Here is a 26,309-nt window from a genome sequence, read left to right as displayed (position 1 = left end):
AAATGGATCTTCAGCAAGTAAATCTCTATATTGCAGACACATACATTCCTGGGGGAAAAATCCCCCACATGGTCGCTTTTACTAATATGTTTTCTATGATAATTTTGGAAAAATCTTTTTCTGATGCTTCTTCCATTGAAAGCTATAAGTTGTTTTAGCAGTTTACTAATAAGAATGTGCAAAGACTTTAAAGTCTGACTTCATTCAGCTAAGATGGACTTATATGTAATAGACTTCTATTTACTCTTCGAAAGAAAAGATCTTTTGAAATATTCCATTTTGAAGGCCATCAAAAAGACTACAAGGCGTCTCCACTAATGCTCACTATGATCTGTACTGGTTTTAAGTGCTCAGGTACCACAAGACTACAGTTACAGTTTTTATACACGTTAAAGAGGAAAGCAAAAGATAATACATCTGATACACTTCCAAATTCATTTTCACTCCCTTTTCTTCAACTATATTTGATTATAAGGAAAGTACTTTTCAAGACATATAAGAAGTAAAGGAAAAAAATATTTTTAGGACATTCAGAATTCACTTAAGTTCACCATTTCTTTAGTTGAGGGCAGGGATGGGGAGAATTGCAGAAGGTAGTGAAGCCAAAGGTGGATCCCCTCCTAATTCTACTATTCTCATCATCTTAACCCATCTGTTCACTATTCCAGTCATTACTACTAAGCATAGTTTTATCATAATATACATGGATGTCAAATTGTTGGCATTTAATAGATTAGAAATATTTTTTCCATCACATTATCCTACATGTTCATGGTCTTCCTTGATTTACCTTCCAGTATTTACTGGGCTTCACTTACCATTTATATCTAGCTTAACTTTTTCTGACTTCACCAATTGCTGCTAGGAACGTGGCTGGTCATTCAGCAACGTAAACCATATCACAGGGGAAGACCTTGAAATATCTGGAGAGACTGCTCTGCTCCGAATACTCTCAATCCAAAGAGGTGCCGGGGAGCTGCATCTGTTTGCTGAAATTTTTGTCAGCTTTTTTTCACTGTGGACAATAAAGCTGGAGAGAAAAGAACCAAATAACCCAACAGGAAATAAAGATGAGTGCTTAAGAGTTGATTTGAAGTAATCTGAAGCCCACATCTCGAAGGCTTGCTGGACCTATCAAACTTTTCAACTTGTCAGATTGAAAACAACTGTCAGAAGACCTAGAAGAGTACAGTGTTGCTGTGACTCAGTGGTGTATAATGCAGACCATCTACCAGTTGGGGAAGGAATCAGTTGTAACAGGTATTTTAAAATTCAGCATCCTTAGAAATCTGTAGCAGAATTAATTCTGTAAAAGAGAAGACAAAAGAAATCAGGTCATCAGGCTTTTTTTAATGCAGCTTAGGGATGATGTACCTGCTATACTTAAGTTGTCATTTATCTTATTTGTAGTGATAAAAATAAAATCTATTTCCTTTATCTTTCCCAACTAAATACTTTTTTAGTTTCTGTGGAAAAGGAAGAGTTATTTTAGTTTTTGTTTTTTCCTTCAGCTTTTATACTGTCAGTCTGATTCAGAATTCTCCAAGCTTGATTCTGATTCTATACAACCAGAAAAACCACACAAGCATTTTATAGGAAAAGTTAGTTAATATAAATGGCTTTGCATAGTGAATGTAAATATTATAGTCAAAATTAATTTTTAAAAGTTATGTCTTATACTGTGAAAGGATTCTAAATTTTAAAAGCTCATCGCAAACTTCCTAGCCTTACTATTACATAAATATATCTTTGAACTAGTTTGTGGTTCTGTTGAAAAACAAAATCAAGTTAATCTGAAGTTAATTTACAGATAGGAGCAGATACATACTTTCCAGATTTCAGACTGAGGGATAGAATCTCCTGGTTAGTTGTATAAAAATAAACATTCTTTCTCCTTTTGCAGATTTGTAAAGAAAACTTAAATGTATCTATTAAGTCCTGAATTTGTCACATTAATTCTCCAACCCTGTTTTAACTCCTCCCCCCCCCCCTCTTTTTTAGGAACAAAGGGATTCATTCCTTCATTCCTTATTTTAACTGTTGCAGTGAAGATGGGTTTTTGGACTTTAGAAACCAGGAGACACCACCTAAACTACAAGACAAACCAAGGACTAATTGCACACTGAGGAAAAGAATACTTAGTACTTGAAGATTGAATCTTGAATACCTGCTGAATGCTCCTATTGAGATTTTTCCTAAACAAGCATCTGTAACAATTTAGGACAATTCACCGGAAAAACATTGATCCCTGGGTGGAATATCCTACCATTGGCCAGTCTGAATCTGGATTTGACTGCTCTATTCTACCAGGAATATTGTTAGGCTAGCCTTTAACCAGCCCCTAAACAATTGTAATCATTAATTGACCCAGCAGTTCTTCAAATATCAGATTAAAAGATGAACAGATACAATTCTTATCCCTATTAAAGACACAAGAGTTTTCTAATATTTTGACTGACAATGTAACTTATGTTTTCTTTGTAGTTTGTTAGTGACAGTGGTTTTCAGTTTAATGCTGTTTGGATATTCAACATAGTACAGGTTTCCCCTGTCTGAAAGTAGGGCATTCGAAACCTTTCCTAAGCTAAAATGGCATAAAGCAAAGAAGCAGTTACCTTAGGATACATGTTGCTGATAAATTGAGATAATGCATAGATGCTAACAGACACAGTTCAAAGCTGTGGCGGCTTGAGGCTGATGGTAGTTCCCAGGGAGAGAACTTGGCGGTGCCTTTATCACTCCTCAGGAGTGCCATTATCACTACTCAGGGTGCTGCCTCTAGGTTTGCTGTGAAACGCTGAATGCTATTTTTGCTTTTTTCGCAAAAGCAAAAAATCTTTGGTTAGTGAAAACAGGTACTAATGTAGGCCTTTCATAAAATGTGAAGTGGCATAAAGGGAACTTTTTGAAAAGTAGGGGGATACCAGTAATTATTCAGTATCGTGTAATTGTGTAAAAAAGCTACAGTAAAAGAAAACCCAACAATTTTAGTGGTTGTGAAAACATTTTTATTGTATTTAATGATAATTGCAGGACTTGAAACCAAATGCTCCTCAGGATAAGGGTCATTGCTATTTAGCTAATCCATAGTTTTAATTTGCTTTAAAATATTCCTGTATTTTAACATTGGAACTAAGTTACAGTGTATGGTCAGATTTTTAAAAATTTAATTCAGGTTTGATTTGACAGCCTTTTCTTTTTGTGGTTTTACACTGCTAATCCTATTTAATAACATGCATCAGAAACGTAGTATTCCTGTGGCAAAGTACATTTTCAGAAAATTTCATTATCTTCCACTTTTGGCATTTGCTTTATGAACTTAGTGCTAGGACAGGCAGCAAAAGCCTGTTTTGCACCTACTCTGTTGTTAAGGCACTGTGGAGAGACAGAAGTATAACACTCACATCTTTGTCTTTGGAGCTTGTCACAATATAGTTTTCAAATGAATGAAGATGACTTTCTGCCCTCAAATGAAAAAACCAAGGCATACATGCATGAAAAGTAAATTACAGAACTATTTCATTTATCCCACAAAGCCTGCTGGAGATGATCCTGCAAATGTTGAAGTGTCAAAAAAGGAGCAGCTTATGATTGACAAAAACATGGTTTGTGCTGAGGAAGTGAGTGATTAGAGTGAGCTAGAATGAGCTATATAGGTTGGCTATAAGAGGAGGGATTGGACCAAGGGTCGTTGATGACTTAAAGGAGGCCTGTAGGTGAGAGAAGGTGCTGATTTTCATGGTTTTCATGGTTTTCATGATATTGAGACAGCATATTCCCTTTAGCTATAGATAAAGCTTGTAGGTATTAGAAATGGGTGTATTTCCTCTGATTGCCTTCAGCTGTAGATAGAACATGCAGCTATTATTGCCTGAGCCTCCTATTCAAACCTGCCTTTATGTGGAAGCCCTGAGGTCTGATTTGTGGAGGAGGAGAAGTGTATTTACAGGGTGGGGAGGCTTGAAAGTAAAGCCAGAAAGCCTCACTCGTTTACATTTTCAAATCTGTGGTAAAAAAACTAGTCTCTCTAGTGTAACTGATAGACGTAAAGAATTTTTAAAGGTCTAAGGTTTCTGTATAAAAATCATATACTTACCAGGTTTGTGTTCAGTGGAATAACTCAGATAATTATGCCTTGAATACATTTATTATTAAAGCCTTTTGTTCCTCGTTTGTATCAAATAATGTACAGAAAAGTTCCTGCTCACAGTATGATTAAAACTACTTTCTAGTTGATAAAGCAATCTTATTTTTTATTTATTTGACTAATAAACACAATGTATTCTAGGTACTAGAAATACAGAAGTAAACAAAAACAGGCTTATTGGAATTACCACTAATTCTCTTGAGAACTGTATGCTGGACGGGAAGGCTTTAATTCACTGTATACCACTCTGCCTAGAGGCATCCAGTACAGAAGTTTCCGGGTTTTTTTATTTTAAACGCTAACCTGACCTAGTGATTTTCAAATAGATGAAAATAACGTATGAGTTACCATTCTAAAGTAATTATTTCCCTACTTTGGGTGTGGTTAAGAAAATTTTTTTAACTTGGAGTTTAACATTCTTTTTTTTCTGTTTTGATTTTTTTTTTAATAGGTTTCTAAGCATGAATCAAGGAACAGAAGAAGCAGAGCAGATGATCGGAGCAGCATTTGTTTCTCCCCAAATCTAGAAATTTTAGTTCATTATGTACACTAGCCAGTGGTTGTGGACAACCATTTACTTGGTGTAAAGAACTTAATTTCAGTATAAACTGGCTCTGGGCAGCACTGGTGATGCTGTGTCCTGAGTTGTAGCCGCTGTAATTGTGAATATTAACTGAGATAGTGAAACATGGTGTCCAGTTTTCTATTGCATTTTTTCAAGTGGAAAAGTTAACTAAATGGTTGACACACAAATTGGTGGAGAAATTGTGCATATGCCAATTTTTTGTTAAGATCTTTTATTTTGAACTATACTGCTTTGAGATCTCATTTCAGAGGAACGGCATGAACAGTCTTCAGCCACAGTTGTGTTGGTTGTAAATGCTCACAATTGTGCATTCTTAGGGTTTATCCATCCCTGGGGTTTGCAAGTTGTTCACTTAAAACATTCTTAAAATGGTTGGCTTCTTGTTTGCAAGCCAGCTGATAATGGTAGCAACCAAAGATTCCAGTGTTTGAGCATATGAAAGACTCTGCCTGCTTACCTGTGCTAGAAATAACAGCATCTAAAGTGAAGACTTAAGAAAAACTTAGTGACTACTAGATTATCCTTAGGACTCTGCATTAACTCTATAATGTTCTTGGTATTAAAAAAACAAGAAAAAAGCATATTTGTCACGAAAATTTAGTTAACATCTTAAACTGAACATGTATGTATGTTGCTTAGATAAATGTAATCACTGTAAACATCTATATGATCTGGGATTTTGTTTTATTTTGAAACGGGAGCTTTTTTGTTTACAAGTTCATTAAAAAGTATAAACTGTTTCTCTAAGGAAATGAGATTTTTTTTAAACAAAAAAAATGCCTTGCTGACTCACTATGAAATCAAAATCTCCCCAATTTTTTAATAGACTACTTCAAGTCATTTGTTATGTAACATTCTTTTGCGAATCATTGTAGATTTAGTGTCATGACTTTTTCTCAGATTTTTTATTTAAAAATATTTTTTTTCCCTGAAGCGGAAAGGCATTCTTTCATTTTTCTTTTTTTATGACTTGTAGGCACAATACCTAGTGCTGCAGCTGCAACTGCCAGGACTTGGTATTGTAACTTTTGCAGCCTCATACTAACAGCTGGACTGATTTTGAATAAGAATGAAAGCGTTAAAGGGTTTAACTACAAAACGAAGCTATTGTTTAAATTCCTTGTTGATTGGCTCTAAGCAGATTGACTCCTAACCTTGGAGAGCATCATACCCTGTGAGGTTCTTGTGATTGCTGACCCTCCCTATCCCCCACCCATTTCTATAAATTATCTGCAGTTCATCTCTCAGTCTTATGTGTGGCTCTTTTCTTTTTCTGACCCAAGAGAAAGAAAAGCTTAATAACTAATTCATTAGTGTAATTTATTCATTTATAGCACATCAGGATAAGTTAAAAGAACTTTTGTCTAAAAATGCTGCCAGGCGCCTATTTGTGTAAATGCAGGTATTTTGTAAAATAACCTTGAAATTGTAAATTGACATGTGTTTGGTCAGATTGTGTCAGGTTTGTTTTCTTCCTTTTTTTTTTCTTTTCATTTGAAAACTACGTTAGCAATAATTAATTCAATGATGACCACATTCTGCCATTAAAAGATATATTAGCACCATCATACTGCAGAAATCTTAATGAGTATGAACTTTGGGGTAGGCAGCTTCTTTGTTTCCTTTCTATCCACCCGTGTTGGTTAAGGTATTTGTTTCTTGATTAATAAACCCTTTGATACTTTTAGCCAGAAATCAGTCTCTTAAAGCTATTTTTGAGTATAGTTTGTGTAAAATAAAAATGTTTAGCTTTGGTAATAACTTTTCCAAGCTGAACTCCCTCTAGCAAGATATTTTTCAGTGCTTTTATTTACTATGCACTTAGACTATGCACTTTTTCTGAAATATTTTTGTAACACTTTTTTGTATTTTTGCCATTTGAAAAGGTTGTGGTGTAGTTGGTCTGTAATTAAGTTGCAGATTTAAAACTGCTGTTAGCTTTGTAAATCAAAATATAGGTGTTTTTGTCCTGGTATATTGTCATTCCATCTGCAGCTGGAGCTGGAATACCATTGATCTTCTAGCTACCATTCATTTTCTTCACAGTTCACAAAAGAAGAATGTGAAATTCAGTGAATGCTGTTACTAATCCTGTCGGGAGATGAATCTCATTTCACCAAAATTAAATTATGTTTTTCCACTAAAATGATGATACAAGTTGAAGACACATCACTCTGAAATTGGAAGACCTCACCACTTAAGGCTCCGCAGTGGCTTACTCAGCTGAACTCTAGGTTACTGCTCTTTACTTTGTTCACCCATTGGGGGGTGCAGTTTTTTAAATGTTGGGAGATGGTCATTCTAACTACTGTTGAATGTCTCTGTTTTGGGAAGGTATAACAAGAAAATAAAAAAGAATATATATGAAGGGAGAGACTGGTTATCTCCTCCCATATGGTTGTGCTCATGCTCCTATGGCCTGCAAGTGGAATTTTGGAGGATTGCTTTTACTATTATTTTCTATCAACAAATATTAAGAGATTTTTCTTATTTCTACTAGTCCTTGCAATGTTTTGAGCAGATTATACTTTAATAATTATAAATTTAATTCCATTATAATAAAAATACCAAACAAAAGGATTTTAGAATCCAAGCCACTGAGCTAGTTTTCTCTTAAAATTTGCTGAAATATTGAGATTAACGTTCTTGTAACTTGACTAGAGTGAACCATGGGAGGGGGTGGCCTAGATATTTTCAGCTTACCTCCTAAAAATTTGCCAGTAGTTTGTGAGATAGTTGACTCTCTCTGAGCCAGACTGATAGCAGAGCAGTATTTTAGGTTTTCTCTTTGTCGGTTTTTAGGCAGTGATAACCGTGTGACCAACGTGTAAGTAGGTCCGTGAGGTATAGTAAGATGTTACAAACATAAAAATTTTAGGTATCTCAGATGTGCTGTTCCTTTTGAAGTGAGACTATACTATAATCACGTGATGGTTGCTCACAACATTTGGGGGATTCCCCCCAAAAAAAACCTTCCACTCTTCTCTGGAATATATTTATTGACAAACTTTTAGTGCACTTCTCATCTTTCAAACAGCCTAAGATGGCGATGAATTGAGTGTAACTTGATCTAATCAGGCTATGCATTTTGTATTTAATCATCAGATAGTATATTGTTGAAGTAAAATGATTTATATTCTGAAATGACATGTTAGGCCAGTTTTAAGGACATATGCAAATGGTATAGTGGAAATGTTGAGCAATATCAGAGCCGTTAGAGAAGCTAGCTGTCCCAAGACACACTTTAAGTTGGTCAAATTCACTGTGTCTGTCACTTGGGGCTGTGGACCCACGGTGGCTGGAGTTCTACGATGAGAACAAAGGTGCAGCAAGTTTGAGAGACCTGGGAATTCACACTTAATTCTGTTGTTTGGTCTCTGCTCCTTTTCAGCCAGGTGGGGCAAATTGTTCATTATACCTTTTACTTTTACCAAACGAGATCACTTAAAGAGGTTTTTCAAGAAGCTCCTACTACGTTGTTGCCTTTCATGTACATCTATCTGGATTGAAATTTTGAAGAAATGTTTGTAATATTAATGATTGTTGTTAGTATTGGGAGCAATGTTGAGATATTTGGTGTCAGTACCACCCAGGACCTGAGAGTCAAAGCACCTAACTCATTAGATGACTCCTACATGAGTAGAAGAGTAAAATGGAGGTGGAGAGAGTCTTAAAGAGACCAATAGATCCGTGTCCTTCATCGTGCGGAGGCTAGCCAGAGCAATATAAATCATAGTTATTCATCTGATAGTTAAATTAAGGATTTTTATCTGGCCATTTATCATTCCAATCATGTGCATTTTTCTTAGGTAAATATTTGTAAGAAGAATTTGAAGAAATGATTTTAGCTGTTTTCCATCACAGTGCACCTTCCAGTTTGACTTTAGGATGTCAGAAACTGCACCAGCTGCAGAATTCAAAGGTGACCAAGATAATTCCATTTTAACAACTCACCGTGTAGTAGAGGAGATAGCAATTTTGTGCCCCTAAGTTACCATTACTAAAGAGTGAGCATTTGGATGCTGTGGGAGCACTTAGCAGGGACATCTAACTCTTGGCGTTGTTTAAGGCTTTTGGAAGAGTAGGCTAGAAGTCTAAGCAAGTGTGGGAGCAGATTCGTTAGATGGGGAGCAGCAAACGAAAGATGTGAACTACAGATAGGTAAGTGTGGCGGGTAGAGAATAAAATACAGAGCCATTTAAAGAATGGACAATATTGAAAGCGCCCTTTGGAAGGACCACAAAGTATTGATTGAGGGATAAATTGGAGGTTGGGAACCCATTTAAGTTGTTGTAAGAGACCAGGATCATCCCACAAAAGGAAAAGCGTTGTGGAATACCTGTGACTGAATAGGAAACTAACCTATGCAGAGAGTCCAAGCAAAGAGAATATAGCAAGGGAGGATTAGATCATTCATTGGGACTGAAAAGAGGACGGAGGTTGAACTCCCATTGTTCTTAGAAAATCATGAGAAGTGCTGTAAAATCATATGAGAAATGGTGAAGCATCTTACCTGCTGAAAGTAGTAAGAATCGTGGTTGTATTTTAGAGGAATTTGTATGGTTCAGTTCTCCAACATGGTGACTGTATTTCATTTGGAGGAAGTGGAAAGAGGTCATTCCATTTTAAGATGAAATTTAGCAGTTCTTTGAGTTGCTAACCTTCAAAAACTACTCTATTTGCCTTTAGCAAAATTCAGGTGTTTCATATCTACATTTCTTTGATGCCATTAAAAATGTTAACACAGATTGCTTTAACTTTATACTCAGGAGTCAAGATAAAAATTTTTCTTTTCATTGATGAAATAAATTGCCCATTTATCTACTAAATAAATAATATAGTCATTGTTCAAACCAGCAAGACAAACAAGAGCTTAATACTAGGTCATCTTAGTGAACCACGTCAAGACCCTGTGTTTTATATAGTCCTTTAGTTGACAAGGTGCTTTTTAAGCTTTTTCATTTTGTAATTTATCTTGATATTATTTAAAACAAAATTACAAGAATAGTACAGTGATCCCCTTATGCTCATGACACAGATTCAACAGTTGTTAACATTTTGCACCATTTACTCTACTGTTTGTACATTTGCTCTTTAAACATACACTTAGCCATTTGAGAGTGGGTTGCAGAATCATGACCCTGTACACCTAAGTGTAATTTCCTAAGAACTAAGATGTTATTACATTAACCATGGTGCAATTATCAAAATCAGAAATTTTTAATATTGACCCAGCTTTCTAGTCCAGTCTATTCAGTTTCATCAATTACCCCAGTGTCTTTCATACTTTTTTTTTTTTTTTTTTGGAGTTCTGTCACAGATCTAACAAAAGGATCAGTTCTTGTGCTTTGGTTGTTTGTGTAGCGTCTTTTAATTGGGGACAGTTCCTCACCCTTTGTCTTTAATGAGTTTAGTATTTGTGTGTGTCTATGTAGTAATGTTTCATTTACTTCCCAGCTGTGTTCACTGAGGGCTTGCCTAGAATCCATGGTATTACAGTAGCAGTGAGCACACCTAACACCTAGATCTTGATTCCTAAATACTAAAAGAAACCATGGCTCCTTGGAGAAATGTTTGACTTCAGGGCTGGAGCAGAGAAAGTACAAGATGAACCTGGAACGTTCTTTCTGCCAGAAAAAAAGGAAATCTCAAAAAGTGATGGGTACATGTTGGCAGGGACACAGGAGTCACTTGAAGGGTTCTTACTGGCCAAATCTATCAATTACATTAGCAAAATAATGATAGCAACTTACCGAATAAGAACACATAATTTACATATTGATATAAAAAATGAAAAGGGGAAGTAGAAAGCTAATAAAGGTGAAAGTAATGATGCGTTAGAAAAGTCATTTAGCAAAAAGTGGCAAGCGCAGGTTTGACTAGTAGAACGTTCACATTGTCTTAAAAGTGTCTCCCTACCTACTGAGTGCTTGAACACTTAGAAAATATTCTTAGCTTTTTTGAACCTCATTCTCAGTTTGAAAATGGAATGATCGTCCCCATTTTAAAGATTGGCATACTAAGCTTTCATAAAAGTCCTGCAGAATTTGAATTTATGTAGAACTTTATGATTTTCAAAATTATGTACATCATCTCAATTCTCTTAACAATTGTATGAAAGTTACTGTTATTCCCATTGGATAACTGAGGACAGTAGGACTACCTTAGGCAAGACAGCTTAGTTAAGTTTTGCAGAGCCACAACCTAAAGCTGATTTTATTTAGTTTTTCATACTGTTAAGCAGTGGTGTCCCTTCCCGTTTTTCACCATTTTAAACCTAGAGATTGGTAATGTTATTTATATAGTGCTATATGCTAAGCATTTTTCTAAACGCTTTACCTGGATATGCCTAATTGTCACAGCTTCCCCTAAGGTAAGTCCTGTCTCCATTTTACTTTTGAAGATACCAAAGCAGAGGGTTGGAGGAGGTACTTCTGTTACTCTTGGTTTCATAAATGAGAACTAACTATACCCCTTTTAACATAATTTATATTGTCTGTGTGTCTTAAACGAGTACCAAACAGGATGGTAGGAGCGGAGTTAAAATCCAAAATTATATGATAGGAAGGGTTTCATAAACAAGTCATCCACTTAACTGTTGGGCTGTTAGTAGAGTCCACATTTAGGACCAAATACTGGAACTTGTATTCTCTAGTCTCTTAAGAGATCAATTGATGTATGTGGAGCCCAAAAAGATGTACAGATGTGCTCAAGTTCCCACAACCAAGACTAGAACCTAGGCCAAACAGTACAGTTAACATTAAAAAAAAAAAAAAAATGGTTTTCCTAGTGGCACTTGCCATTAAGCCAGAGTGATTCTTAGATATATATTGCATCTATCAGCCAATCCTTACCTAGTTATCACCAAGTACCTCACCTGTGTGTTGTTAGGAAAAGAAATTGTCAGCCAGTTTTGCTGCTAAAGAGTTATTAAAAATTGAAATTAATTTTTTAAAAATCAGCTTAAAACTGTTGATTGAGGTTGTTAGTATTGGATGGGTTTAAGATGTTATCCATATCTAATGTAAGTAGGATGCATTAATAAAATTCAGGGACTTCCCTGGTGGTCCAGTGGGTAAGACTGTGCTCCCAATGCAGGGGGCATGAGTTCAGTCCCTGGTCGGAACTAGATCCCACGTGCATGCCACAACTAAGTCCACATGCCGCAGCCAAAAATAAATAATAAATATTAAAAAATAAAATTCACATTCTTGATAAAAAATAAATTTGATCAAGTTATTTTTGCCTGTGGTTGTAAACATTTCATTTACAATTTTGGAGCAGTTCCATGTAAACAGGTTTATAGAGGTAGGTTATTCTAATGTACTAGTATTTTCTCACCCTCTAGTACCATAGTACATTTCTAGCCTGTTAATTTCATTTATGGTTTAGAATGTATTACGTAGAAAAATGTAGCCTTGTCTTACCATTACCATATTTAGTCACCGTTACTGATGCAGAGAAGTGAAATAGTTTGAATAACCATTGGAAACAATTTTGTCAGGCAACCATCCATTGGTTCTCTGCCAGTGGACAGTGGCACAAATCTTGGTGGTGGTGAAGTGCTGTATTAGATTTTTGGGATTGGAAGGTGGGAGGTAGGTATTTTTAGAAACTGCTCTCAACAGTTGCTAAGTAAATATTTTTTTATTAACTGCAAAACTGATTTGCACTGTGCTAACATGCAACTCCATTAAAAATGTAATGTTTTAGTCTAGATCTAGACACAGTAAAACGAATAAATTAGCCTCTAGGTTTTGTGTGTGTGTGTGTGTGTGTGTGTGTGTCTACCAAAAAACATGAAGGTAAATACTTTGGACAATTTTTAATATCCTTGACTATCCTGCCCCCTTGCAAAATGGCGAAGAATGTTAAGTTATTGCTTTATCTTGAGTGTTATATAATGGTGTGCATAATTTTTTAAGCCTGAGTACAAAAGTGCAAGTTTTGAGATTAATAGATAATAGAGATTAATAGTAGAAATTAGTAATTGCTAATTAAGTAGTAGTAATTAAAATTATCAAGTAATTTTACTTGATAAAATTATAATAGGGATTAATTTTACTTGAAAACAGATTAGTAATTAAGGAGTATGTAATGGGTCTCTTTAAGTGCCAGACACTGCCACTCCCTGGGAATTCAGGGGTGACAGTTCACATGAGGCTATGCAATATGGGATGTTACCAAAATGGATTCAATACTAGTGGAACAGATGGAAATCGGAGAAGATAATCTCTGGATTGCGTTTTGAAGGATAAGGAAATACCTGAGTAATATGTAAATCATACATAATTTTTCTACAAAAAGTTGAAATAATACAGAAGTTTAGTAGGAGAAGTCCCATGCAGACATGTCCTTATCCAGACAGTTACACAAGCCCTTGCATTGCCATCAAGGAGGAGATCTGAGAACAATAATGACATAAATGACCTTAAGTGGTAGGGGCAGAGGAGAGTGATAAGTTGAGAAAATCCAAGCAGCAAGCATAAACTCAACTTTAAGGAAATGTGTTGGGCAGGGTGGGCTGTTGATAGGATGGTTTTCAGAGCAGTCCCAACAATAGAGTATCTTCTTCATTCCTTTGTACCAAGTTCAACCCTCTACAATGTCCTATTCATGAAGCTAAGTTGCTTCAATAACGGTTTCATATATCAGTGGTGGTGAGGACTCCTTGGGTTCTACTGCATATTAAAGCAAGTCTTTGTAGGATTTTAAGGTTGATAATCTGTCCCTGTGAGATAAATACATTGTAATGTCTTTAAAAATGCAACTTGTCTACAGTTTTTATCTTTAGAGGAAAATGTGCTGTATTTATAACTGAACATTAGGAAGGAAAATACCGTAATACTGTGCATTGTCAGCCAGGAGAATATTAAGCCTAGTGGATATATTTTGCCGCTTGCAAAATGTGGAGGTACTCAGCTCTGCTTTTTTTTGTCTCTAGATACTATACATGGAGTGGTAACAGGCTAGGATGGGTAAACAAGAAAACAGCAATGCATGGAAAGTAAACAATAAGGTCATTGAATCTTGAAGCTCTGATCTTCCTTTGGAATAATACCCTGTTCAAGGTCACAGAGCTGATTAGTGGCAGAGCTAGGAAAGAACCCAGCTGTGGCATCTTGTCACTAAATTGCCATTCTAGGCACAGGGCAGTGGTTCTCTTAAGTAGAGTTCCAGAACCAGAAGCAGTAGCTGGGAACTTGGCTAGAGATGTGAATTCTCATGCCCTGCTCCAGACTTACTTAATGGAACTCGGGATGGAGCCCAGCTATCTGTGTTTTTAGGAAGACCCCTTAAGTATTCAACTCATGTTCACTAAAGCATGAGTAACACTGCTTCATAGGTAAAAGATTTGCCACTGACTGTGGAAAGCTGAAGCATTCTCTTAGCTCACGAAAACTGCATCTCCTCCCAACTCCACATTTGGTGACATGTTGGTGACTTGAAAGCTGTGGTGGGAAATTAGAAAACCCTGCATACCAGGGCTTTCCCACCACCCCCTATCAGTTTATCAGCATACCACTGGCTCCAGATTACAAAGCTTATCAAGTTTCTTTGTCCTCACATCTTGAGTTAAAATTACTTTTATAATGATTGAGGTAGAATCTCCTCAAGTTGGAAACTTTAAAGAAGTGTTAATTTAGGAGAGAAATCTGATTTATACATCTTAACAGGACTTCACTTTATCTAAACCAATTGTCCATGAATCCTGTGAAGCACTCTGCACACGTGCGCACGCGCACACATTTTGACTAGCTTTAAGGCGGGCCAGCAGTGTCCCAAGCCAGAGGTGTTGATTACAGAGTTACCACTACATCAGAGATGATTGTTGAAACTCCAGGACTAGATGAGTTTTTCCAGACTCAGCTTTTCATCTGGATATGAAGAGGGTTGAGCACAGAAATCTGGGGCGATACAAGGATAAAGAATAATGAATTACTGAAGAAAAGTGGGGAATAGTCACAAAGGAGGACATCCAGAAAGTCATCAGTGTTCTATGAAGAGGTCAAGAAGGAAGCTATATTGTTTATTAGTCAAGGTGGTTCATGCTGCTTGCTGCAACAAAGTCTAGAATAATGGCTTTATGCAAAAAAAAAATTTCTCGGTGTGAGTAGAGGAGGCTTCCATCCTCCCAAGCTGATGCAGCAGGGCCCAGATGCTGGAGACACACCGGCAGTGAACTGCCTCAGCAGGATTGACATGTGTTACTTTTTTTCACAGACCATTGTCCAGAACTAGTCAGGCCCACTGTATCTGCAAAGGAGGCTTATAAATGCAGGGGCACAAGTGGTTTGCAAGTACTGTAATAGAGAAAGTTGGGTGTGTCAGAGAACAGACTCTGGCCTCTGTACCTCAGGTAGCCAGGCTAGATCTTCAGGAAGGCAGATCCTGGAGCCAATAAACTCTGATGGCTCTCTGGCACAGGTTCCTCGCTTCTCTTTCAGGGCTAGTCACATAGGAAAACACGCCATGAAGTCACTGTTGCTAGGGAATACATAAACACAGCAAGAAATAATCTGCCTATCTGCTGAGGGTTTAACGTTGCAACCTTCCCATAAATGACCAACAGCTGTTTGACCTTTGCAGGGGCTGTATCTCCATGTTGGCATAGGAATAAGGAAGAAAAGAGTATGTATGTATCTACCCTGCTAGAACAGGAATTTCTTTTAGGGCAGAAGCCATAAGTTTTTTTTCCCTTGTATTCCTAGTCTAGTACAAGGAGATGATCAGTAAAACTGCTGTTGAATGTTAATGCAGACCAGGATAGTATTAGCTAGCTTTCAGCAGTAGAATGCTGATGATTCATTGGATTTGTGGTCAATTAAAACCACATTATCGGGCTTCCCTGGTGGCACAGTGGTTAAGAATCCGCCTGCCAATGCAGGGGACACGGGTTCAAACCCTGGTCCGGGAGGATCCTACATGCCTCGGAGCAACAAACTCGTGCCACAACTACTGAGCCTTAGCTCTAGAGCCCGCGAGCCACAGCTACTGAGCCCACGTGCCACAGCTACTGAAGCCTGCATGCCTAGAGCCTGTGCTGTAGAACAAGAGAAGGCACTGCAATAAGAAGCCCGTGCACTGCAACAAAGAGTAGACCCCGCTCGCCGCAACCAGAGAAAGCCCGTGTGCAGCAATGAAGACCCAACGTGGCCAAAAGTAAATAAATTTATTAAAAAAAAACAAAACCCTACATTATGTCTCTTTCCAAGATCTGTTGCCAAGCCACATCTATCTTGGACATTAAAAAAAAAAAAATTTGCCTGCCTGCTGATGATTTTAGAATCAAAGCTTTTAAATGACCACCATTAATCAATACTACTCCCAAAAGAGACCAGGAAAAGCTCTCGAGACTAAGCTTCTTGAAAATAGAATTATAATCTCCCTAACTGTTAAAAGGAATTTTACCCATACTTGATCTTGGGCGTGTGTGTGTGTGTGTGTGTGTGTGTGCGTGTGCGTGCGTGTGTGTGTGTGTGTGTGTGTGTTGTGTTTAAGGATGTTTTCAAAGCGTCAAGTGTTGCAGGTCTGAGAATTTTAATTCTTATTCTTTCTCCAAACCGTGCTGACCCTTCAAGCAGACTTGAAAACTTAAGTGCTTTCTTATGTTTGCCTAATGTTCAAGAACCTGCCATCCCTTCTTTCCAAAAGATGGTGGAAGATGAAAACTTATTTGGGCCTGTTTACTAGTGGGCTTCAGAGCTCCCAATGGAGGTGGCTTGTTACTTTGATAACATTGTGTGCCTAGTGATTTGCCACACATAGTGTGTGATAAACTCTCACCTGTGGCTTTTGTGCAACCTGAGGTTGAAGATCCATGCATTGCAATGGCTAGCTAGTGTCAAGGTTGGCTCATCATGTCTACAAATGAACCTACAAATTTGCCTCCTTAAACCTGTTCTTCCTCCTATAATTATCTCTTGATGAATGGAAGCTCCCAAGCAGAATACCTGGGAGCCATCCTTGACTCATCTATCAGGTCCATCTCCTCAGTCTCCTCACTGGTTTTGCCTAAATTTGGCCTTTATCATCTCTCCTCTGTACTCTTGCAGTAGCCTCTGATCTAGTCTCCTTACGTTGAGGGTAACTTCTCCAGTCCATTCTCTGCATCATTCTTCCTGAATGTGCCACCCCTTTCCCCACTTACTTTCAGGATAATAACCAAAGTCCATGATCTGTCCCCTGCTTACCAAGCTATTCAACCTCATCTCTTAGCTTCTATCCCCAGCCCCAATCTCCATCCTAACACCTTACACTCCAGATACACTTGCAGTTTCCAGGACTCACTGTGCTGTCATGCCTTCACATACTTCTCTGTGCTAGAAATGCCTTCCACTTTCTCCTCCAGTATGCCCACTTGTTCAGTTCAAACAGCTCTAGGAAGCTGTGGCACTTAGTGAGGAACTGGGGCCCACACTCTTCCAGAGCCACTCTGCTCACTGTTGTCCTTTGAAAAAAACACATGGACAAATTCCAGTCAGACATTTTACATCATTCCTTTTTCTCTTTGAACTCCTATTTCCATTCCACTTTCCCCACAGGATTTAATCATACATGCAATTCATTTTCATGCCTTACTGTCTTCTAATGATTGCCATGTTGTGTTTCTTTGAAACAAAAATATGCACTTAATTTCAATTTTAATTTTTAACTTCTTGTGACCATAAACCTTGAAGTGTTATTCTTCTGGTTACAGTTGCCATTACAGTTATTACACGTAATTGATCAAAGCTACATAACTGCATCACAAAGTTTGATAACAATTTGAATACAGAGAGTTCAATTTTATTTAATGAGATGGAATTCTGTAATACATGTTCATGTATAAATTGATAAATGTTAATTTATTTCTAGATTGAGACAGGAATCACCATCAATACTATCCCTATTTTTCATTTTTTTTTAGATACTGGGGGTAGGAGTTTATTAATTTATTTATTTTTGCTGTTCTGGGTCTTCGTTTCTGTGCGAGGGCTCTCTCTAGTTGTGGCAAGCGGGGGCCACTCTTCATCACAGTGCATGGGCCTCTCACTATCGCGGCCTCTCTTGTCGCGGAGCACAGGCTCCAGACGCGCAGGCTCAGTAGTTGTGGCTCACGGGCCTAGTTGCTCCGCGGCATGTGGGATCGTCCCAGACCAGTGCTCGAACCTGTGTCCCTTGCATTAGCAGACAGATTCTCAAACACTGCGCCACCAGGGAAGCCCCCCTATTTTTCATTTTAATTCATGTATAAGTTAAGAAGTCTTCACAAAATTATATGCAACCGGAAGAAGTTTTGTTATTGCAATGTTACTCAGTTCTTTGCATTCTTTTCAAGATATATGCCACTTAAGAGATCTTTTACTAAAAATCAGCGAACAACTCCATTAGAACTTCCTTCAGTCTTTTCTCTAAGGCTGTTTCCCTGAAGGAGCTCCTAGAACAAGGAAGAGCAGTTTTACAACATGCCCACTGGTTGGAGGCCCATGAGAGCAGAAGCTTGTTGGGTAGGGCTACCCTCAAGGCCTCAGGCTCCTAAGCCCACAATGGGGGGGGGGCACTGATAGTTTTCTTCTAGCTCTCACTCCTTTCCCTCTCCAGGTTTGAATCTCTTTATCTGGTGCCTGAAACTCCCTTGAGCTGAGTATCAGGATTGTATTCTTCCTCCCACTCTTAGCAACCCCTCTTCCTGAGTTGACTGTCTCTGCAGGACAAAGATTCACCAGGTGTAATCAGCAAATCAACTCTGATCTAAAATGATGGTGCCGCTCTTAAAAACAACATCAACAAAGAGATAGCCTCTGAAAGCTGGCCTGCTACATTCACCTCCTGGGTTCGAAATGATGTGCTTTTTAAAAGACAAGTTTGCTGAAAGCTTTCAGTGTCAGCTTTCTGAGCCATTTACAGTCTGCTCTTACACAATGTAGGGAACTAGCACGCTCTACTCAATTCACTAAACCACTCTGGAAAATTGTGTGCTGCTGGCCCCATTTTGCCTCCGTTAGCATTTTAGTTCAGGGCATTAACTTTGCTTTTGTACCAGGGCCTACTTGGATCCGTGCCTGTTTCTGACCACATTCATTATCTCAGGTTTCACCAGGGCCCTCTCCTTGGCTCGCTCCCATTTCTAACAAAGATGGAGTCATAACATCAAAGCTGTGTGCATTGGTAACTTCCTCCTGGGTTAACCTTTGCTCTGAAACAGAATCCTCCATGCTGCTGGAAGGTGACTTGATGCCTTGGGAATAGCACGGAAGCTAGTGGAGACAGAAGACGGAAGACCAAAGTTAGACGACTTCGCTCTGTCACAAACAGTGACCCTGGTTAGCTCCTTCCTCACCCCGACACTCAGTTACTGCATCTAAGCAATTGGATACAGGTTTTGCCCTGTTCTCCTACCTAGGATCAAGGGAAAGGCAAAAGTTTTGCTATGTTTAGAACAGTGCCAAGCTTACAGTCGGCTGTTGAAGAATGTTAGCAGCCATTATTGGTATCCAAGAGGAAGATATTCCCCAGAATTTGAGGCCCAGTTCACAAGAAAATCTTTCTCATGATCTCAGGGAACATGGATTATGTGGATTTTGGTGGAGGAAGATGGAGATCCAACTGGTGGTCAGATCTAGAGAGTTAAAGCATTATCTCCTAAAGCCCATCATCCAAGTGGGAAAAGCAAGGATTGAATTGCTGAGGCCTGGGCTGGCGGGGAGAGGGGACGGATGGGCTGCCTTGCCAGCTTGGACGCACCCCGCTGGTTTCCACAGCTCTTCTTGGGGCGAGTGTGGGTGAGTCATGGTAGCTGCATATCTGGGCAGCAGTTAGCCTACCTGCCTATTGCAGGGGATGCTGGGGACACCTGGGAGAGCCAGTTCTGCCCCAGGGTGGCTGCCCGGAAGAGCCTGCACTCCCAGTCCTGAAGTGGGTGATAGGAAATGCTCCCAGTGGAACAAGGAAAAGAGGATGTGCTGGACAAGCATGGCCCACACTATCCTCAGACAACTGTAGTCCATCCAGAGCAGAGACCCACCTGTAGACAGGAGCTGGGAAAAGCAGTGTGAGTGGTCAGGGGCTCAGAGCTGGAGCCTCAGGGGATCTGAGTATGGCTTCTGGCCCCACCACCTCCTGGCTCTGTGACTGTAGGCAAATCCCTCAATCTCTCAGCTCTAAAGGAGGGGATGATACCTGTCCCCTGGGGTTTTAATGAGAATTCAATAATATTTTGTAAAACACACCAGTATAAAGGTCTCTCTGCAGATGTCTAGCCGATGGAGTTGGAGACCTTCCAGGCAAAGCTGAATCAAGGAGGACTTCCCTGGTGGCGCAGTGGTTAAGAATCCGCCTGCCAATGCAGGGGACACAGGTTTAAGCCCTGGTCCGGGAAGATCCCACATGCCACAGAGCAACTAAACCTGTGCGCCACAACTACGGAACCTGTGCTCTAGAGCCTGCGAGCCACAACTACTGAGCCCACGTGCCACAGCTACTGAAGCCCGCACACCTAGAGCCCATGCTCCACAACGAGAAGCCACCACAATGAGAAGCCCGCGCACCGCAACGAAGAGTAGCCCCCGCTCACCACTAGAGAAAGGCTGTGCGCAGCAACAAATACCCAACACAGCCAAAAATAAACAAAGAAATAAATAAATTTATTAAAAAAAAAAAAAGCTAAATCAAGGACCTGAGGCTGGAAAGTGATGTCCTGAGAGTCGAGGAGGCCACAGAGATTCAAGGGGCTGAGTGGCGGGGTTGGGGGGAGGAGGAGTGGAGGAAGGTGCCTCAACTGGGAGGGTCTTGAAGACCAGTTTACAGAGACAGACTACTCTTTAGGCTACAGGGCGCTGTGAATGTGTCTGCAGGGAGTAGGTGTGCCTTCAAAACACAGGAAGGCTTCCCTGGTGGCGCAGTGGTTGAGAGTCTGCCTGCCGATGCAGGGGACACGGGTTCGTGCCTCGGTCCGGGAAGATCCCACATGCCGCGGGGTGGCTGGGCCCGTGAGCCATGGCCGCTGAGCCTGCGCGTCCGGAGCCTGTGCTCCGCAACGGGAGGGGCCGCGACAGTGAGAGGCCCGCGTACCGCAGAAAAAAAAACAAAACAAAACACGGGAAGGCAGACCGGTACTGTGTTTTCAAGTCCAAGTTTTGGCACATTTCCTTGGGGAGATGACACGGGCAATGAGGACAAGGCAAGACATCAGCCTACCTGGGACACACCCACAAGCAGGTATCAGCTTCACACCTCACCCCTGGGAGAGGTAAGAAGCCACTGGGTGACCAAGGTTCAGCTCTAGGAGACTCTGGGTGTGAGCTCCTGGAGGCCCAGGCCCAGGCCCAGTGTATAGACCAGGCGCTCAGTGGGCTCTCTGGATAAGGTGTAGAGCGAAGGACAACCAGGAGCCTCTGGCCCCGCCCTGTATTTTTGAAGGAGGGACAACCGGCCAGAGCGGGGAGCTTGATGTACACAAGCCACACAGCAGGCGGTGGGTGAGCCGGGCCTACGAATTCAGGGGCTCCTCCCTTCCTCCACTCCAGCCTCCCCCTATAAAAAGGCACCTCCCCACCCCCCAGCTGGCAGCAGCTCTCAGAGCAGGAGAGGAGGGTGCCGCCCTGCCTCCCGTGGTCTCACAGTCTCCACCTCCTCTCTCCCTCTCTGTCTACGGTCAGGAACTTCTGATAAACCTTGCCAGGCAAACTTTGCCTCCTTGGAAAGCCTCCAGAATAATCACAAGGAAACAGCCCACGCCTGCATTCTGCATTCTCGAAAACCCTTCACCCTCCCTGTGCAGAGAGACTTGGGGCCGCTCCTCACCCGCTTGCAGCCTGTCCTGGTAGCCTCCACACACGGGGAGAAGTCCCTTCCCCTTCTCTCCACCGCCCTGGATGGAGGCCACAGTCCACGGGAGAAGCCGGGGTAGGAAAGCAGAGACGCAGTGCCGTGAGTGAGCCTCAGGACTTGCCTCTCCGTGGTCCTCCTGCAGTGTCCTCCCAGTGCAGCAGCAACAGCCCAGTTCCCCTTCACAAATATCCTGCCAGGTCACGTCAGCTCTCCGATCAGAACCCTGCCTCAGTCTGGGTAAGGCCCCAAATCTACACAAGCCCTACCCTCGCCGGGCCCTCCATCACTTCCCTGACCTTATCTGTGTGGCTCTCCCTTAATCTCCCCTCCACCCTGACCCCCCACTGCCAGGCCTGCGCCCACCCAACTGGGGCATTTGCACGGTCCCCAGAGTCCTCCTTCCCACCTCTGCTGAAATGTCAGCTTCTCAGGGAGAAGGCCTTCCGGGACTTGGCAGATGCAGCCTGCCCTTCATTCCTCACTCCTCTCCCTGTTTTATTTTTCTCCAGCTGACATACCGACTACTTTACTTATTTTAAAGTGACAATCATCTCAGTCCCAGCTAGGATGATAGCAACAGGAGAGCAGATGTTCTGTTCCCTGCTGTATCCCTGGGATGCGGTGCGGTACTCAGCACACAGCAGGCCCCCACAAATGCCTTTGAACGCTGAAGGGGTGAATGAGGGGATGCGTAAATGAATTAAGAGAGCACTATATGCTATTTTGCCCTCCTGGGCAGGGGACGTTCCCTCCCAGCTATGGAAATCCTGAAAAGCGCCAGATGTGGACTTTGGTAAGAGAGAAGGGACCAAGCTGTGGGTCAGGATCTTGGCTGATAAAACCACCAGGTGCAATCACCTTCTCCCCCCACCTCTTCCAAACACACTTCTTTTTTTAGAGAGAGCTTAATCCACCAATTGTCACTCTTGACTGAATTTTCTGCAGGTTTTGTTTTGTTTTGTTTTTTACATCTTTTTAATTTATTGGAGGGACCATAAAAGGCACAGATCTGAAGCATGCCGCTTGGTGAATTTTTACATATGTGCACACCTGGGTAACCACCACACAATTCAAGATCTGAGCCGTTTCATCACAAGAGGCATCCCCAAATGTCCCTACCCTCCTGACAGTATCATACAGTATGGGCGCTTTTGCGTCTGGCATTGTATCTGTGAGGTTTCCCTGATGGTCCGGTGTCACAGGAATTTGTCCTTTTTTATTGCTGTTTATAGTCCTCTTCACATCTTCTTGAGTGTGGATTACATGATCTGGACCGGTTCTTTCATCGGCCTCACAAAGGACATGGGGAGCCGCCGCACACTCGCTCAGCCATCTGGTCTCTGGCTTTCCGTGGGTACATAGGCTACAGAGAGACTTGGTTGCTCTGCTCCAGACTTGGGGACCTCATCAGAGCCCGTGGAAGGCAGAACAGCATCGTAGGCAAGGGCTCAGGCCTTGGAATCAGGCTTGGGTTCAAATTGCTCATTGTCATTTCTTGGCATTGTGACCTTGAGCAAGTCCCTAACCCTTTGTTTCTTTTCTTCATCTGTAAAATGCAAATATAGTTAAACTACTGGCTGTGTGTCACTGCTGTGAAGACTAAAGAAAATGACCCATGAGTGTGGTGCTCAGGGCATGGTAGACGCTTGATAAATGCTAGTTATTCTTATTACAGCTTCTAGCACCAGACACTCTTCCAGAATTGTCTTTATCAGGATCTTTGCCCCACAGGCCAATCCAGAGCTATTTCCTGGCCATCTCCCCTCACCCCTACTGGGCTGCCTGCTCAGGCCTCAAGTTCCCCAACTTTCAAAGCACTTTTGTAAATGGGCACAGGGGAGCAATTGGAAACCAGAAGAAACATGAGGAAGCGCACATATACATTTACAAGCACCATAATGAAAGCTTTGTATCCTCAGTGGCTAAGATTCATTATCAGGTCTTTCCTGCTGCACTTTGAACTTGAGCTTCACAAAGTGCTGAGTGAAGAGGTAGCTTAAGTGCAGGAGGCAGGCACCAATCTGAGATTCAATCTGCCCCCGACCCCTCCATGGAGATGCCTGAGCAGCTCACAACCACCCATGAGGGGCTGGCTGTTGCCTCCCAGCTAGGGAGCTGCGGTCCCCACCAACACGGCCACACACGAAGGAGGCCTGGGCACATTGTGGGATTCCCAGTGTCACCCCATGATAGCCCCTGGGGCTTCCAGCCTGTCCAGAACACAGAGACGTGGCACACGCCGTGGCTTTGTCAAGGGTACCTTGGGGCACTTGGTCACCCCACCCACCATCCGTGATGACCTAGGAACCATCATGAAGGACTGATAACAGCTGCAATAGTATTTGACATGGGCGACAATTGACAGTCTCTCGGTCACAGATGAAGTAGGACTCAGAGCGTTGTCAGAATCATCTCTGTCCTTGTTGGGGAGAAATCTCAGTGCTCTCAGAAGGCACTGAGCCCCTCCATCCTTAAGGTCCTCCTTGCAGTGAAATCCTGGAGCCACATTCCAGGGGTACGCTTGCACCGTCCCTGCGGCAGTCACCCCGCAGGACACGCTGCAGCACGCTGGCAGCCACTGTGCAGCAAATAACAATATGATAATAATGAGCATTTGTTGAATGATGATTCTGTGGCAGGCGCTTCATGCCTTAGCTCATTTAATCCACTCAGCGATTCTGTGAGGTGGTGCTGTGGGTTGAATTGTGTCTTCCTCAAAAAGATGTTGAAGTCCTAACCCCCAGTACCCGGGCATGTGACCTTATTTGGAAACAGGGTCATTGCAGATGATGAAATTAAGATGAAATCATAGGGTGGGCCCCCTCATCCAGTACAATCAGTGTCCTTATAAAAAGGGGAAATTTGAACACAGAGACTTGCACACATGGAGAAGGTCATGTGCAGACGAAAGCAGAGATTGGGATGATGAATCTAAAAACCAAGGAATGCCAAAGACTCCCAGAAAACCCCCAGGAGCTAAGGGAGAGGCCTGGATCCAATTCTCCCCTACAGTCCTCAGAAGGAACCAACCCTGTTGACACCTTGATTTCAGACTCCCAGCCTCCAGAAATACGCCTTTGTTATCTAAGTCGCCCAATTTGTGGTACTTCGTTGCAATAACGCTAACAAACTATCACAGGTGGGTACTGTTTTTATCCACACATTACAGACCGAGGCTTGACCCTGCCGGGGCTTTAGAGAGGGTTGGGATGATGCAGGAACTGAGGTGGGATCAGCAGAGTTCCCGAGGGGTTGTTTGTTCCCTGACAACTGGCCAGGTGCCCCCTCTCCCCACAAATGGGCGTCCACTCCTATACCAGCAGGAAGTTTCACACCCAAGCTCAGCCTGGTGGCTTCTCTCTGTTCCTTCCCGTTCTTTCTTTCTTTTTTTTTAAATTAATTAATTAATTTATTTTTGGCTGCGTTGGGTCTTCATTGCTGCGCGCGGGCTTTCTCTAGTTGTGGTGAGCGGGGGCTACTCTTTGTTGCAGTACACGGGCTTCTCATTGCGGTGGCTTCTCTTGTTGTGGAGCAAGGGCTCTAGGTGTGCGGGCTTCAGTAGTTGTGACTCACGAGCTTTGTTGCTCTGCAGCATGTGGGATCTTCCCAGACCAGGGATTGAACCTGTGTCCCCTGCATTGGCAGGCAGATTCTTAACCGCTGCACCACCAGGGAAGTCCCCCCTCCCGTTCTTAAGGCCTAAAGATGGAAGTCAGTGGCTGGGGAAGGGAGCTGCCAACACAGGCCAGAGGCTGCAGGGTGGAGGGGGAGAGCCTTACACACACAGCAGGAGGGTCTGGCTTGAGGATGCAGGGGCCACCAGAACAGCCTGTGCCCACTTTTCCTCTCTTTACTCTTCAAAGTCCTGAACAGACCTCTGGTGGAGGTGAAGACCCTGACAAGGCCACAGAGCGGGACAACAAGGGCCCAGCCAGGAAAGGGAAGGGGTGCCATGCCTGGAGGGTGCGGAGATGTGGTGAAGAGGGAACAGGTGACCCTGAGTTCAAACTCTGTTTTCTTCACTCATTGGCTGGGGGAAGTTGGTCTGACCTCAGTTTCCCCATCTGTAAAATGGAAATAATAATGTTATGGCCTTACCTTTTAAAGTATTGTCAATAAAAAAAAAAGAAAAACCCTCACGGGACTTCCCTGGTGGTTAACAGGGAAGTGGCTAACACTACGCGCTCCCAATGCAGGGGGCCCGGGTTCAATCCCTGGTTGGGGAACTAGATCCCGCATGCTACAACTAAAAGATCCTGCACGCTGCAACTAAGACCAGGCACAACAAAATAAATAAATAAATATTTTAAAAAAACCCCCAAAACAAAAAACCCTCACTTAGCACAGCCCCTGGAAACAGTAAGGGCACAGTGTTATTGGTTGTTCTCATAATTGTTATAGGAATGACCCTGAACCAATCCTGAGAATAAACATGGTGCGGAGGGAAAAAGGTGTCCTGTGTCCTGTACAGAGAGGTAGAGCATGGGGCAGCGAGCTGCCAGGCCTGGGTTCCCGCCTGGCTCTACCACAGTTCCTTGGGTGAACTTGAGTGAGTTCACTGGGAGAGCCAGTGTTTGGAGGCTCTGTATTAGGAGGCTGGGAGAAAAAGGGGGGCCCCTGTCAATTCTCGGATGTGCATCCTTAGTGCCAGGGCTGTGCCGGCACTGGGGGTTCTGAGTAGCTACTTGGCTGCCAGCTGGGTGTAATGCAGAGGCTCTCCTCTGGGTGCCAGAAAGAGTGGGGTTTTCTGGGAGTCATCATTTC

At 41.9% G+C, this 26,309-nt stretch overlaps 1 protein-coding gene across 3 annotated transcripts in view; it reads left to right on the top strand.

The window, feature by feature from the left end:
- The window catches only part of CSNK1A1 (casein kinase 1 alpha 1), a 49,215-nt gene extending 43,730 nt beyond the window's left edge, over window positions 1-5,485 (top strand). For all 3 annotated transcript variants that reach the window (XM_079915729.1, XM_079915730.1, XM_079915731.1), the window contains one exon: window positions 4,599-5,485. In XM_079915729.1, coding sequence (XP_079771855.1) covers window positions 4,599-4,606 — 8 coding nt within the window. In that variant the 3' untranslated portion in view covers window positions 4,607-5,485. The remainder of the gene's footprint in view (window positions 1-4,598) is intronic.
- The last annotated feature ends 20,824 nt before the right edge of the window (window positions 5,486-26,309 follow it).

This window comes from Stenella coeruleoalba (assembly GCF_951394435.1).
Source record: "Stenella coeruleoalba genome assembly, chromosome: 3".
Classification (NCBI taxonomy): Eukaryota; Metazoa; Chordata; class Mammalia; order Artiodactyla; family Delphinidae; genus Stenella; species Stenella coeruleoalba.
The sequence above is the reverse complement of the archived record's forward strand: the minus strand, read 5'-3'. Positions and strand labels throughout refer to the sequence as shown.